The sequence below is a fragment of the Rosa chinensis genome, chromosome 7 (genome assembly GCF_002994745.2).
Source record: "Rosa chinensis cultivar Old Blush chromosome 7, RchiOBHm-V2, whole genome shotgun sequence".
NCBI lineage: Eukaryota > Viridiplantae > Streptophyta > Magnoliopsida > Rosales > Rosaceae > Rosa > Rosa chinensis.
Genome location: NC_037094.1, coordinates 9,891,474 through 9,908,367, shown reverse-complemented (window position 1 = coordinate 9,908,367; position 16,894 = coordinate 9,891,474). Strand labels below are relative to the sequence as shown.

Genomic DNA, 16,894 nt, shown 5'->3' with positions numbered 1-16,894 from the left:
TGCGCCAACACTAAAAAACATCGGGAGAACAAGCTGTAGCTAGCAAGCTAGCTAGCTACTCTTCTTACAATAACCAATTGTTAAACCAGATGATTCAGTCATGTCTAAATCCTCATTTCTTACTCCACCGACCAATGTCCAATCAAACTTGTGCAGCAAATTTGCTAGAGCAATCTCATTGACAGTCGTAGCAAACTGAATCCCGGGACAGATCCTCCTGCCAGCTCCGAACGGAATAAACTGGAAGTCAGTCCCTTTATAACTTAGACCACTATTATCCTCCAGGAACCTCTCCGGCTCAAACTCTTCTGGTTTGTCATTGAACGATTCGGGATCTCTCCCGATCTGCCAGGTATTCACTAAGACTTGTGTGTTGGTCTTAATGTCATAACCGTTTATTTTCACATCTTGAGTCGACATCTTTGGCAATAGTAGGGTAAATGGAGGATGTAAGCGAAGAGCCTCCTTAATCACTCCCTTCAAGTAGTGCATATCAACCAAATCATCCTCTGTTAATATTTCTTCTTCTCCTTTTATTACACCCCTAACTTCTTTCTGCAATTTGCTCATGACCCTTGGGTGCTTCAAAATCTCTGCCATTGCCCACTCTAGAAGTGTAGATGTGGTATCAGTCCCAGCAAGGAACATATCCTGCACATTGTCATTATTAGCAGAGCTATACTGTTAGTACGTGCATGACCAATTATTACGTAAATATGACTTTTGCACTCGTTTAACATCACTTTTTTATGGATAACCTTTTCTTTGGCAGATGATAAAATAGCTGTGTGTGTGAGAGAGAGAGAGAGAGAGAGAGAGAGAGAGAGAGAGAGAGAGAGAGAGAGAGAGAGAGAGAGAGAGAGAGAGAGAGAGAGAGAGAGAGAGAGAGAGAGAGAGAGAGAGAGAGAGAGAGAGAGAGTTACCAAGACGACACCCTTGACGCAGACGGATTGATAACTAGGTGTACCAGCAATAAACCTAAGCAAAAAGTTTCTGGAGTCCACCAGAGATAAAAGAGAATAATCTCAATTGTATTGATAAAAGATGATAAGATGCCTCCTGCAGCCTTTAGGCGGCTTATTTATAAGAAAATAAACCCTAGGGCGACTAACATTGAAACCCTAAAGCGCATGGGTAAAAACGAAAACAATCCGAAAACAACTAGAAAAACCAAAACGTCAGAAAATAGAAAAATGCAATTTTGAGGCCCTAAACAACCCCGGAAGCCCGAAAAAGGTCACAGATCGTGGCATAGGCACGAGTTTGATTTCTGGCGTGATTGCCTTTCCGGAAAGGTCAAGTGCGTCCCAATCGGACTCCGGAAGCCCATTTCACGTCTACTAGTCAATTTTCGTTTTCCACCTTTGGCACGATCCAATTGTTCTTCAAATTGGACTGCCATCTGTTCTGCATCAGTCTCCTCCACCTCTGAAGAACTCGACCCCGAGTTCTCTTCAGGATAAAGAGCCTCATCTTCACGGAACTCATGCAGATCAGCCACATTGAAAGTGTTAGAAATGCCCATTGAATCTGGAAGTGCAACAACATAAGCATTATCATTGATCTTCTTCACCACCTTAAAAGGGCCATATTTTCTGGGCTTCAACTTGTTATAGGTACCAACAGGAAATCGCTCCTTCCTCACAAACACCATCACGTCATCACCTTCCTGGAACACTTTAACTCGCCGATGCTTGTCAGCTGCAGCTTTATACTTTGCATTAGTTTGTTCTAATTTGGCCTTAACTGATTCTTTCACAAACTGCACATCATTGGCCATGCTTTCAGCAGCAACACTAACACCAGAAACTTTAGGAAGCTTTACCAAATCCACCACATGTCGAGGAATAGCAGTATAAACTAAGGAGAATGGGGACTTCCCTGTTGCACTATGCACCGCACTGTTATAAGCAAACTCCACCTGTGGCAAAGCATAATCCCATTGTTTGGGCCTATCTCCACAAACACTCCGAACCATGTTGCCTAAAGTTCTGTTAGTAACCTCTGTCTGTCCATCAGTTTGAGGATGAGCTGTGCTGCTACGGTTCAAGGTTGTTCCAAACATTCTCCACAACGTAAGCCAAAAGTGACTAAGGAATTTCGTGTCTCTATCAGAGGTGATGGACTTGGGCACTCCATGCAAACGAACCACCTCCCTGAAAAATAGTTTGGCTATATTGGATGCATCAGCAGTTTTCTTACAAGCTATAAAGTGCGCCATCTTAGAGAACCTGTCAACTACCACAAACACAGAATCCACACCTCTTTGTGTACTGGGTAATCCCAGCACAAAATCCATAGCAAGATCCTGCCAAATATCATCAGGAACAGGTAAAGGAAGATAAAGTCATGTGTTTTGGGACTGACCCTTAGAAACCTGGCAGGTGTAGCACTTCCTCACGATAGTTCCTGCATCCTTTTTCAACTGTGGCCAGAAATACCTCTCCTCAAGGCTAGCAATAGTTTTGTCTCGGCCCAAGTGTCCACTCAATCCCCCTCCATGTAGATCTCTAATCAGTTTTTCTCGCAATGAAGAACTAGGGATACATAGACGATTGTCTTTGAATAAATATCCTTCATTCACATAAAAATCTGCAACTGCACTAATATTGCTGCTGCACTTGGTCCAGATCTCCTTAAAATCAGTATCTTCCTCATACAACTCCTTCAAGAGCTCAAACCCCACAATCTCCTGAGCTAAGGTGACCAGTAAGGAAGCCCTCCTACTCAAAGCTTCTGCCACCCTATTAAGAGTACCAGATTTATGTTGAATCACAAAAGGAAATTTCTGCAGAAAACTCACCTACCTTGCATGCATCTTATTCACAGTTTTCTGACTATTAAGGTACTTCAAAGCTTGATGATCCGTGAACAGTACAAATTCTCTTTGAATCAGGTAGTGCTCCCATTGCCTCAATGCTCGGAACACTGCATAAAATTCTTGATCATAAGTACTCCACTTCTGGCGAGCTTCACTCAGCTTTTCACTAAAGAATGCTACTGGTTTCTTCTCTTGTGACAATACAACACCTACTCCCACACCACTAGCATCACATTCAACCTCAAAAACCTTATCAAAATTAGGAAGAGCGAGAACTGGTGCAGTACAAAGCTTCTCTTTGATCAAGGCAAAACTCTTCTCTTGTTCTTCTCCCCACTGGAATTTACATTTCTTCAAGGATTCAGTAATAGGAGCAGTAATGGTACTGAAGTTCTTCACAAACCTCCTGTAGAAGGTAGCTAAGCCATGAAAGCTCCGCACCTCCGAAGCTGTTTTTGGAGCTGGCCATTCTCTTATAGCTCGTACCTTCTCTTCATCAACCTGAATACCTTCTTCTCCAACCACAAATCCCAGAAATAATAGCTTGCTGGTGCAGAATGTACATTTTTTTAGGTTGCTGTACAGTTTATTCTCTTGTAAAGCTCCCAAAACCTGCTTTAAGTGCACTAGATGTTCTTCTTTGGTCCTGCTATATATCAGTATATCATCAAAATACACTACTACAAAGGAACCTATAAAAGGGCGAAGAACCTGGTTCATAAGCCTCATAAAAGTGTTGGGTGCATTAGATAATCCGAATGGCATAACCATCCACTCGTACTGGTACGCCTGAATTAAGCGCACAAAATTACCCTGCAAAAGACAATTGTTAGTATAGGATAAGCAGGGATCGTTCAGTCCGGGGATTGAGGGTACACCTGTAATTGCAAAAATAAATTAATAAAAGTAAAAAGTTTTATGTACAAAAATAACAAATAAAGAATTAAAATAATAAAGTAAAAAGTATTATGTACAAAAATAAAACAAAGAATAGAAATATATACAAGTTAATGTAAAAAGGGGGGATTGGAGTTTTCAAAATGCAAACAATAATAAAAGAAAGAAAATGTTTCAATTTTTAGGGATTCCAAATCAGATGTATGGACGTTGAGAACTTCATAATCCACCACTAGCTAAGATAAGAGAAAGACAATTTAACCTAATCTTCAATTACTAAGGCATGTGAATGAAACCAATCAAGAACTTTAGGATCACCGCTAAAGCCTTATTTTTCCCAAAATTACTTAGAACCGTGAACGCACTGCATCCTAAGCTTGCTTATATGCAATCAAGGTGTAGAACGCTACCCTATCAAATTAACTCATTAAGCACACATAAACACATTAAGCTCTTTGGAAAGATTGATTTTAGAGTACAAAACTAGTGAGGAACGCATTAAGCTCTTTACTACTTGAGTGTTTTAAGACCGTGAACGCACTGCACCTGAAAACTAGCTCCAATTACATGCTCATATTTTAGGTGATCAATCTAAGACATAAACATATAAAAGATTTTATAAAACAAAACCAAACAAAGCATTCACAAAACCTTGTAATCGAAAAAGAGATTCAAAAGCTAAATATCCATCACATAACTAGGATTTCATACTAGTTCTCAACAAGAAAATTACTCACTCATAGTTTGGAAATCCAAAAAAAAAAATAAAACCAAAAGAAATTACAAGGAAAAAGATAGAATTACACCATGAAGGGAGTGGATGATGAAAAGCTTGAGACGTTGATCTTGAATCTTGAAAGCAAGACTTCACTATCACGGCACAAGGTGGATGATGACGGCTATGAGGCTTCATGGCTTGTTCTTCTCTTCTTCTCTTTGCTTGGAAATGCAGAAACTTGAAACTAGAGGATGGAAAGGAAAATGGGAAGGAAATGGAGAGACAAAGAAGATGGAATGGATGAAGCAATGTGTATAGGAAAATGGAAAGAAAATGGAGAGACAAAGAAGATGGAATGGATGAAGTAATGTGTATAGAAAAATGGAAAGAAAATGGAGAGACAAAGAAGATGGAATGGATGAAGGAATGTGTATAGAAAAATGGAAAGAAAATGGAGAGACAAAGAAGATGGAATGGATGAAGGAATGTGTCTTAGAATGAGAGGAGAAGGTGTTTATATAGGGAAGAAAAAGAAGAGTGAAATGATGAGTGGAAGAAAAATAATGAAAGTGGATCTAAGTTCACTTGTAAAATATGGAAAAGATAGAGAAATGATGAAATGAAACCAAAGCATGAAGATGCAGCAACATGGAAGTGATGATGATCTATTAAAGAGATTGTAGAAGAAAAATATATCCAAGGAAAAAGAGAAAAGCATCTAGCTTTCTTCATGTGGGTAGGAAACATGAACATGTGAATATTGAGCTGTTTTTAGGTCAGTTTCTGCCCCTTTATTCCTTCAATTATTTCTCCAACAAGACTTATAATGCCTTCAACTTCTTCATATGAAATGTTCCACTATGAGTGTAGATCATCCTGAAAAATTTTCAGATTTTTATTCCATGCGGTTGGGACGAAAATGCTGCTGGACCTCTTACAGGTCCAGTTTTCCAGTTTTGCTTCTGTAGAAAATTGGACTTATTATTTGAAGGCCTTCCACTCATAGTTTGCTCTGGCACTCTTCATAAGAAATGATCCTTGGGCTTTCTAGAATGAATCTGGAAAGTTTCAACTTATTTGGAGTTCGGATGGTTAGTCTGCCACTCCTCATTTCTTGTCTAGCTCGCTTTCTCATTGGCTCAATTTCTCCAGGACACGCTTTGTCAGTCCAAAATGCTCATTTTGGGGCCAAACAGCTCATTTCATCATCATCTACTCCAATGTACCTAAAAAATAGAAATTGAGTTAAAAATCGATTCGTTAAGGAATTAACTAAGCAAAATGTGAGGAATTAACTATTAAAATACCACATTAAAATGCTCCTATCACGTACAAGCCATCCTTGCTCTTAAAAGCTGTCTTCCATTCATCTCCTTGCTTGATTCGAATCTGGCGATATCCACTTCGAAGGTCTATCTTGGTAAACACTTTGGAACCCTCTAGCTCATCAAGCATGTCTTCCAAACGAGGAATAGGGAACCTGTACTTCACAGTTATCTTATTAATGGCCCTGCTATCAACACATATCCGCCATTGATTTCCCTTCTTAAGAACAAGGAGGACTGGAACTGCACAAGGACTCATACTCTCTCGAATGAACCCTTTTTTCAACAAGTCTTCAATCTGCTCTCTCAAAATCTCATTCTCCTTGGGACTCATGCGGTAATGTGGCAGATTGGGCAAGCTAGCTCCAGGCACCAAATCAATCTGATGTTGAATGTCTTTCATAGGTGGCAGTTCGTTGGGCAACTCATCCGAGATCAGCTCTTCAAATTCCCCCAACATGTCCTGCACTTCCTTGGGGATCACCACTTCTTCCTTTTCTGCAGACAACAACCCCTTTATCACCACTGGACAGAAAACCTCAGATTCTTTAAAGGCCCTCTCCATCTCAAGTTCACTGCTAGACAAGGTCAGGAAACTCTCCCCTTTCTTCACACCAGATTTCTCAAATTGACAAACAGGAGCCATAGCAATTTTATGGTTATTCCACATAAACAACATCACATTGTCCCTGCCTTTATAAGTCACATCCACATCATATTGCCAAGGTCGTCCAAACAAAATATGACAAGCATCCATATCAATAATGTCACACAAAACCTCATCTTTATAATGCTTACCAATGGATACCGGTACCTTGCAGGACTCCACAACTCAAACTTGTGGACCCTTCTTGACCCACCCGAGGGAATAAGGTGTCTCATGAGGCTACGTAGGTAACTGCAAATACTCCACCAGTTTCTTGGCTACAAAATTTTCGCAGCTTCCATTATCCACAATTAAATTGCACACTTTGTTATTAATGGAACAAAGTGACCTGAAAATATTGCGCCTCTGCCCCTTTTCTTTAGGACATAGTAGAACCCGCTGCAACACAATATTAACCTTCTCAGGAGATTCCTCCTCTGCAAACTCAGCCCCATTATAGTCGCCATCTCTTCCAACTTCTTCTTCTTCCTCATCATAATCGTCTATAAGGGCAGCTCTCCTCTCAGGGCATACATTAGATCTATGACCAGGTTTGTTGCATCGATAACAAACTTCTGTTGTAGGCCTAGCATAGGGATTATTAAACCTCTGGTTCGGGGCCCTGTTTTGAGCACCACTGGAACTGCCAGCCCCTTTAAAAGGAGGATTGGAAGCCCTAAAAACACCTTCTGTCTTCTGCAGTTTTGTCTTCTGCAGTGTGGGTTTACCTTTGTCAGTTGAGGCGTTTGCCAAATCTGTGCCCCTTTGGTAGTTATATCTCTGGAAAGAAGAAGCTCGTGAAGGCTTCTCTAACAACTCTGCCTTCAATGCTAGGTTTGAAGCTTCTGCCATAGTATGAACAGTTTGTAACCCGATTTTCTCCTGAATGGAAGGCTTCAACCCACTGACATATCGAGCCACCTTCTGCCCCTCAGTTTCTCCTAATTCATTACGCTCTGAGTAGTGTAAGAACTCAGCGGTGTAATCAGCCACTGTCCTAGTTCCCTGGACACATTCAATATACAACATATACAAAATCTGCTCATAATCGTCCGGCAAGAACCTCTCCATCATCAACTGCTTCATTCTTCGCCATGTTTTTACACCCTGCTTCCTCTGCTTCTTTCGAGTGTTCTGCAATTTATCCCACCAAACTGCAGCAGTACTCTTCAATCTCCATGCAACATGCTTAACCTGCTTGTGTTCAGGAACTTCCATAATCTCAAAGAACCTGTGCACCTGAAGCTGCCAGTCTAGATAATCTTCTACACCCAAGTTGCCCGAAAAGAAAGGAATTTCGGCCTTGACTTTGTAATCTTGATCAGCTTGTCCTTGATGTTCATCTTGCACGATCTCTTCTTCAGACTCAGATTCTGAAGTATGAACAACAACATCCCTACGTGGAGCCCTAACTCGCTGGACTCCTTCCCTGCCTCTATTCCGATCGTTGTTGTTGTTGTTGTGGTTGTTTCTCTCTCCTAACAACCCACGAATTTCTCCAATCTGTTGCTCCATCCGATTGTTCATGATGTTGATGGCAGCGGTAAACGCTGCCGTGAGAGCTTCGATATCTGATTTTGTAACTTCACCCATTGCTACCAAGGTAAATAGGAGAGACAGGGAAGACCTGCTCTGATACCACCTGACGCAGACGGATTGATAACTAGGTTTACCAGCAAAAAACCTAAGCAAAAAATTTCTGGAGTCCACCAGAGATAAAAGAGAATAATCTCAATTGTATTGATAAAAGATGATAAGATGCCTCCTGCAGCCTTTAGGCGACTTATTTATAAGAAAATAAACCCTAGGGCGACTAACATTGAAACCCTAAAGCCCATGGGTAAAAACGAAAACAATCCGAAAACAACTAGAAAAACCAAAACGTCAGAAAATAGAAAAATGCAATTTTGAGGCCCTAAACGACCCCGGAAGCCCGAAAAAGGTCATAGGTCGTGGCATCGCCACGATTTTGATTTCTGGAGCGATTCCCATCCCGGAAAGGTAAAGTGCGTCCCAATCGGACTCCGAAACCCCATTTCACGTCTACTAGTCACTTTTCGTTTTCCACCTTTGGCACGATCCAATTGTTCTTCAAATTGGACTGCCATCTGTTCTGCATCAACCCTTTATGCTAACTCTGTCAAGAGGAAAATTGAGCAAGTTTTCCCGCTGAATTTCAAGTAAAACATCCACAAAATCCTTGTTATCCTCGTTCTGATCATCAAGGCCTTGATCATTTCTGTTGCTAATGTCTGAAGTTTTATCAATATGCTCTTGAAGCACCGTATCCAAAAATTCATCGTACCGTTTAGCCAAACTGACTAGTTTAGCGTCCAAACCACCAAGACGGCTCAACCAACCAAGCCATGGAATTAAGTCTCCAACATGAAGGCTTCCCGCCAACTCCGTAAATTCGGTGGAGAGCTCCTTAAATTCCCCATTATCGTAGTACTTCCTCCCTAGAGCCGCCCTCGAGACGACGTCGTTCGTAAGCGTCATAAGCATCTTCCTCACGTTCACAACTCCTCCCCGTCGTGACGTTTCCTTTATCTTGTTGATCATGGATCTGGTCTCCTCTTCTCTCACGCCACGAAAGGACTGAACCTTCTTGGCGCTCAAGAGATTCAGCACGCATTTGCTCTTCACCTGCCTCCAGTAATCACCGTATAGCGCAATTGCCACGACTTTGTAGTTGTAGAGAAGCTTCTCGAAGGCGGTGGACTTAGGTCTGCTGGCGAATGCGAGGTCATGGGTTTTCATGATCTCCCGGGCAGCCTCGGCCGACGAGACGATGAGGACGGGGACGCTTCCGAAATGGAGGAGCATGAGAGGACCATGTACTCGAGATAAGGCTTGAAGTGCGCGATGGGGTGGAGTTCCTCGAGCGCCTAGTTGGTGAAGGTTTCCGATGATGGGGAGTTTTGGTGGAGAAGGTGGTGAGTTTTTGGTACTATTGGAAGTGGAAGAAGACCGCTTGTACAAGAGGATGAGGAAAACGGCGACGAGTACAAGTGAAAGAGTTTCATTGTTGATGAGCTCCGCCATTATTTGCAACTAGCGTCCTAACTATCTCCTTCTCCTAATAGATTGTCTATGCGTATGTGCCTGTGTGGTTTGCGAAATATATGGGAAAATTGATTGAGAAAATGTGTTGTCGTTTTCTACTATGCTGTACAGGCCATGATCAATGATGGATGAACCTACAATTTTTTTTTTCATAAAAAAAAAAAATTATCTTGCACATCAATAAGCACTGATCCAAATCAGAAAAGCATGTGATGTCAGTAATCACTAATCAGCCTTCTTCTTTTGGCAGTACAACACTCAGGCCTGTCTCGGTTGTTGGATCGCCCCCCCCCCCCCCCCCCCCCCCCCCCCCAATACACATTTGAAAACTTTTACTTTTGGGCTACCCAAATTTTTTTTTTTTCTCTTAATAGAAGCATATTAAGACGCATTACAACTAGACTACCAAGCTTTTGTATTGTGCATTTGTGCTGGAAAGTTGAAACTGATGAGATTTTTCGTTTTGGTTCGATACTTCGGTTGATAGTATGAAATGAGCAGGTGAAGTTATTTAAGTAAAAACTATCTCAAGAGAAATTAAAATTAATTTTTTGTTTTATTTACTGGTCTCGTTTTAAATTTTTCTTTTTATTTAATAACAAAATGAAATGAACTTGTTATTCTCAAAACAAAAACAAAAAATTGACATAAACTTGTAGTGGCATAAAGACTGTCCATTATTTTATTCAAAAAAAAAATTGTTCATTAATCTATGAAACAAGAAATATGTTCAAATAATTTTAGGAGATAATGACCATATACACAATTTTGGCCTAAAAATTGTCTACTTACTCCACTAAGAGTTTTTTACTCTCATTTACCTAATCTAATATCGATTGACAGTAATGCTCTCATTTTAATTAATAAATTACACTCATATCTCTCTCCCCCCCCCTCTTCAATCTATTCTCTCTCTCTCTCTCGGCCTCTCTCTGTCACTGGACTCCGCCGCGCTCGACGACTCCGGTGACCCAGACCACGACGACCTCCCTCTCACTGTCACGAATGCTCGACCCAGGTCTTTAGACAACCAGGCCTTTGGTGAATCAAACCGCGACGTCGTCCTGAACTATCTCCTTAGATTAGATAGCTTCTTCTCCCCCGGATTTAGGGTTTCCCAATGGTGATCCAGATCGGAATTGGCCTCGACGACTCGGTCCAGATCCGAATTGGCCTCGACGACTAGCTTGTCCCAGTCTAGATTGGAAAACATGCAGAACCGAAGAGAGAGATTTCCGGATCCTGATTTTGATTCTGGTCTGCGTTTTGGATTTTCGATTTGAATTTGATTGTGATGGAATGAATGTATAAAATGGTGAAATCCGGTGAATTCAAGCCACGAAGAAGGCAGGTCTGCAACCGTTGAAGTTGAAGATGGGAGGAGAAGAAGATGTAGGTGCCCAAATCAATTTATTTATTTTTGGGTAAAATTGGGGCAGAATGCCCAGAAGGAAAGAAAAAAGGAAACAGAAAAAAAAATATGGGGCAATAATATGATTACTAGAGGTCAATAATATGATTACTGGAGAGCGATAATATGATTTCTGGGTATTATTAGGGGCAATAAAATAGGACGCCGGAATCCGGTTATCGGTTGTCGAATTCCGGTCACCAATTACCTGATTCCGGTAACCGGAGCCTGGCAAGGTCTCCGATCACTTCTCTCTCTAAGTGAAAAAGAAGAAGAGGGCAAAATTGTCCTAAAAATAAATAAAAAGCAATAAAAAAATACTTAATTGAGTATTAGGGAAAAATATATATAAGATATTGTGTAAGTAGGCAATCTCTTAAAGTGTTTAGGTAAGTGGGGTTAATTAATCCCAAAATTGTGTAAATGGTCATGATCCCTAATTTTAATCTGATTCCAAAAACTTAATTATGACCTAGCCTTTGCTAGGGTTTACTCTCTAGGGTTCTAAAAAGCAAGATTTTTCTACCATGGACATGGACATACTCAGCTGGACTTGCAAAGGGATCTACAATGACACAACAACTCGGGCTCTAAAGGATTTGATCGCTCAGAACAAGCCTCAGATTATCTTTTTATGTGAAACTAAGATTAGAAGTTTCACTTCCTCTACTACTCTTCAATCTGCTCTAGGGTTTGCGCACTCAAAGGAGGTTTTGAGTGATGGTCAATCTGGCGGGTTAGGGATGTTCTGGACCGACTAGGTGAAGGTTAAGGTTGGGACCTTTTCTCAACACCATATCGATATCGAGATTGATGGAGGACTGGGGAACCCTCAGTGGCGCTTGATAGGTTTTTATGGAAATTCCAGAACATTGGACAGCGATAGATCATGGCAATTGCTGCTTGATCTCTGTGATATGAATTCCTTACCTTGGGTTATGATTAGCGACTTTAATGAAATCCTACAAAATGGGGAGAAGAAGGACGGACCGGCAAGAGCAGAACGTCAAATGCGTGGATTTCGAGAAGCTTTAGGGTACAGCGACCTGCTTGACCTAGGGTTTCAAGGACCGCAATCAACATGGTGGAACTCAAAGACCCAACTTCGTTTGGATAGAGCGGTCTGTACACCCTCTTGTGTGATATCTTTGGCTTTGCTCAGCTAAAACATCTCCCTCCCAGTGATTTAGATCATGTTCCAATATTGCTGAATGCAAGCACGATGGCGCTGCCCAGTAGGCCGAGACATCATCATTTTAAGTTTGAGTCGTACTGGCTGCAACATGGTGAATGTGATGGTATTGTTTTTGAAGCATGAAAGACTGATGTGTCTGGGCTTCCAATGTTTCAAGTTTCTAAAAAGATTGCTTATACAAGAATGGCTTTTGATGGTTGACAGAAGAGGATATTCAAAGGTAGTCAGCAGCAGATGCTGGGAGTTAGGTCAAGGTTAGATGAACTTATTGATGTCACGCTAACTGAATCTGTACTAGCCGAGAAAAAATATTTGATAGAGAGGCTACAGCCATTGTTGTCTCAAGAGGAATCGTTTTGGAGGCAAAGGTCCAAAGTTACCTGGCTGAAGGAGGGGGACCGGAATACTGGTTATTTTCATAGAAAAGCAACTAATAAGAAGAGAAAGAGTAGGTTGAATGGGTTGTTTGAAGATGTTGAGGGCTTGGAGCGGGTTGTGACTACTTATTTTCGTAACTTGTTTACTGCTTCAGATATAGATATGGAGGCTATGTCCACAACACTTGAGGCAATTCAACCTTGTGTGCCTCAACGTATGAATGAACAACTATGTGCAGAGTACTCAATGGATGAAGTTAGGTGTGCACTTTTCCAGATGTACCCTACTAAATCCCCAGGACCGGATGGTATGACTCCTTTGTTCTTTCAACACTATTGGACACAATTGGAGAGGAAATCACTGGAGATGTGCGTAGCTTCTTACATTCAGGTCAACTTCTTAGACAAATTAATTTCACCCATATTTGTCTAATCCCAAAGGTATCTAACTCGGAGCATATGCCTGATCTAAGACCGATTACCCTTTGTAATGTTATTTACAAGATATGCTTGAAGGTTATAGCAAATGGGTTTCCCTTGAGTGCCTTAAGCTATCAGTACCTTAAAAATCCGTAATTGCATCTGGTCCATCTATTTTACACCACTGAAATGGACGGACGCTCATTTGCGGGTGCAGATGCGCGTCCACCGCATGTAATTGCATGGTGACCTGCTATAGCAAGTTTCAACAATGCGATTTCAAAATTTTGAAATCAAACCTTGAAACCGTTCTAAGCTGGGTTTTTTTGCGATGGTTCAGTTGTAAATTTACATTCTTTGATGAGAAATAGTCCGATTTGATTATGGGTTTCAGTAGTGTGGATTTGATGGTAGCATTTCTCAGTTCAACCCATTTACTGTGACTGATTCAAGTTCATCTATGGGTGGTTTCTATACTGGCAGGCAAAATGGTCAGGTTGGTAACAACAACGCAAGATTCAACAACAATTCTGGTGGCTACAGGGGGAACAAAAATTTTACACAATGGCATGAATAGAGGAAATGGGGCTCAATTCAATAATTAATTCAATGGTGGTAATGCAGGATTCAACAACAACTTTTTCAGGCCAAATGGAGGGGGAACGAGTCTCACTTGTCAACTCTGTGGCAAAAATTGGCCATGGTGCCAAAACTTGCAGGACTTTACCAAATTTTCAGAATTCTCAACAAGGCAATTCATGCATCACTGGCTATCAATACTGTGGTAAATTTTTAAATATCACACATATTGGTAACTCGAGTCTTGGAAGGTTGAAACTGAACAATGTGCTTCTTATTCCTGAACTTGCTGCACATTTACTTTCTATATATCAATTATGCAAACAGAACAATTGTTTTGTTATGTTTGATGAGTTTATGTGTGTCATACAAGATAAGGTGTTGTACAAAGGACTAAGTAATCAAAGACTATATCTAATACCTTTTGATCTGCCATTGTATCTTCATAAACAAAATGGTTCAAGCAGTAGTCAATCCTATCAACAGAATAATTCAACTTATCTTGGTAGAGTTGTTAAGCATTCTTTGTGGCATAAGAGGTTTGGACATCCCTCAAATGAGATAGTTACTAGCATGCTAAATAAGTGCAACATCACAGTCTGTGAAGGTTCAGTTGTAAATTTACGTTCTTTGATGAGAAATAGTCGGATTTGATTGTGGGTTTCAATAGTGTGGATTGACGATATGCGATGTGCGGTGAGTTGAAGTTTGATTCTACGCCCCAATAGTCGCAGTATCAAACTTTAACAGATAGACATAAAACTATGTCTCCAGTGATGAGAGCAAAGTGGGCTGATGAAACTGAAGCCCAGATGAAATTGTAGGCCCAGACCAAGGGTAAGACTCAGAACTCTAATTACATACAGTGCAAAGCCGAAAGAGGATGTGCAATAAGTTTTTCTATGCTACAATTGCATGTACTCCAATGACATTATATAGACATCATCCATAATAGTAGTCCAGGCTAGACAAGCCGCAGATCTCGTGTATTTATTTGTAAGTAAGTTTGAGGTGGTGCCTATTACCGTTGGAAAGAAAGTGACTACAACCTTTTTGCAAGCCGCTATGCGGAGAGTAAACCATAGTAGACACCGAGCTAATTCCAGTAGTGGACTTCTACGTTCTATATGTGCATCCATTAGCAGGATGTTTATTGTCTTCATGGGGGAGGATGATTAAACACATGTAAAACCGTGTCAATGCTATAGGATTTCTGCTTTTGTGTGAAATGTTATAAAAAAACAGCAGAAAAACATGAGTAACGCGTGAAGATTCTGAGTAGTAGGCTGCAATGGAGAGGCAATAGTATATGTTGATTTCTTTGTAGACTGCCAGTACTACTGGCTGGAACAAATGGTCTACGACCGTTTTGAATTGCACTACGTAATCCTTAGACCTTGTCAGTTGATTAGGCTGATGAAAATGTAGGCCATACCAAGGGAAAGACTCAGACTCTCATTATATATACGGTAATTCATTGATCATTCCCCAAGCCACAGTAGTAAGAAGGTTTTCTTGAAATCGGACAATTCATTGATCATTCCCAAAGCCTCAGTCCATTTTCAATCACAAAATTTTGTCTAATGAGCCCATATTCATTATGAAATACTTTATCAAAAGTACTTGGAAATATTATCACCTCGTCATCTGCTTTTTCTTTATTTAACTTGCACAAAATTAAGTCGATCTGTTGGAATTAAAGTTAACTTAGAATTATGGTGAGAATAATGGTGAGAGTTGGTGACTTCGTAGGTTGAGAGTTAGGAAGGTTTAAAGTTATTATAACGGTCTAATACTTATGTCCGTTGTAATTGTCATACCTATGGCATTGTCTAGTGTAGACCTATACAAGTAGGCTAGTCTAGTTGAGTAATGTCTGTGGAGGGATATTTTGCAGAAGTATCGTAAGAGTGAATTCCTTTATTAAGTACTTTGAGAGTCTCCTTGATCTATATCTCTTTCTAGGAGCTCTATACATGCCCTTGAGCAATACATCTCCCATTTCCATCTCCCATATTGTGTGTGGTTCATGCACATATATATCTCCCTATACAAAATTAGTTTCTAATATTTACGCTTCTGCTGTTATCCAATATACAGTAAGTCCCCCTACTTGATTTACTTGCACTGCACTATGGCAATCAAAGGTAAAGTAACGTCTACATACAAGACCTTGCAATTCGCAATGCTGAGGGGGGATTGATGCGTACAGAGAGGAAAATGGAATGGATTAATTCTATTGCTTCTTAAAATCTAGGCTTTTAGTCATTCGAATTTAAGAGATGTACTTACCCCTATACATTACGTAATTCCAGCTGCAGCAGTTGCAGATCAATTGGCTACTGTGGCCTTGGTAGAGGACATGATACCATTTTGACTTGCCCTTTTCACGCAAATCTTAAGAAGCAAAAATCAAATGATCTAGTGAAGCATAAAAGCGTAATAATGACCTACCTAACACATGCTAGGTGGAACCGCAGTAAATTAAGGACGTCAACCTCAACTGACAATGGTCCACCTCCTCCATTTTCGTCAAGAGAATATCAATCACTAAGCCCCAAACCCCAAACCCTAAACCCCAAACTCCAAAACCCCAAATCTCAAACCGTAGACTGTAGATATGATGTCTAAAATCCAAAGTGTAAACATATTGGAGGTAGGATGTCTACATAAATGTCAAGGATGTCAACCCCAACAGACAATGGTCCACCTCCTCCATTTTCGTCAAGAGAATGTCAATCCCTAAACCTTAAATCTCAAATAGTAGACTGTAGACATGATCTCTAAAATCCAAATCGTAAACAAAGGTTGATCGATTTGGACTCAACGGTGTGCCCTTTATGTAACATGGCAGTGGAATCCAACATTCATATCTGCCGTGATTGTTCTTGTACACAAAGCAGCTCCTCCAAACTAATGGTGTAGTGTTTCAGGTATGTTACAACCCCTATTTTGCTAGTTACAATATCTTGGAATGGTTGAGAGCTTGTGTTAGAGAGTTAGCACTACAAAAAAGAATTCAATTGGCCACAGCGTAAGGCCGTCGCCAAAAGCCAAATTGCCGTCGCAAAAGACCAATAGCGATGGCTAGGCTACGGCAATATTGTCATTGTCGTTGGTGGCGACGCCATTGCTATTTACGACGGCAATTACACCATCTCATGAATTTTAACGACGGTATTTACGCCGTCACATGATTTTTGGCTACGGCATAATGGCGACGCCATCATTAATTTTGCCGTCGCCAAAGGTCATTGGTGACAGCAACATTGCCGTCGCAAAAGTGCATATTATTGATTAAAAAAAAACTGGCATGCAAATTTGCATACCAGGTTTTCTATTTTGAGCAAAAGAAGCCATATAAATCATAATTTCATATGTTTTTTTCACATTATTTCTATACATTTCATACAACTTCACCAATCTTGAAAATACAAAA

The 16,894-nt window shown here is 40.6% G+C and overlaps 1 protein-coding gene across 1 annotated transcript; it reads right to left on the bottom strand.

Annotated features, from left to right (window-relative positions):
* Window positions 1-51: 51 nt before the first annotated feature.
* Window positions 52-9,452, bottom strand: LOC112177367 (cytochrome P450 736A117). Its single transcript, XM_024315661.2, has 3 exons — window positions 8,531-9,452; window positions 924-934; window positions 52-651 (listed from the first exon to the last, which is right to left on the bottom strand). The coding sequence occupies exons 1-3, from the start codon at window positions 9,450-9,452 to the stop codon at window positions 52-54; spliced, it is 1,533 nt and encodes a 510-aa protein (XP_024171429.1).
* Window positions 9,453-16,894: the final 7,442 nt, after the last annotated feature.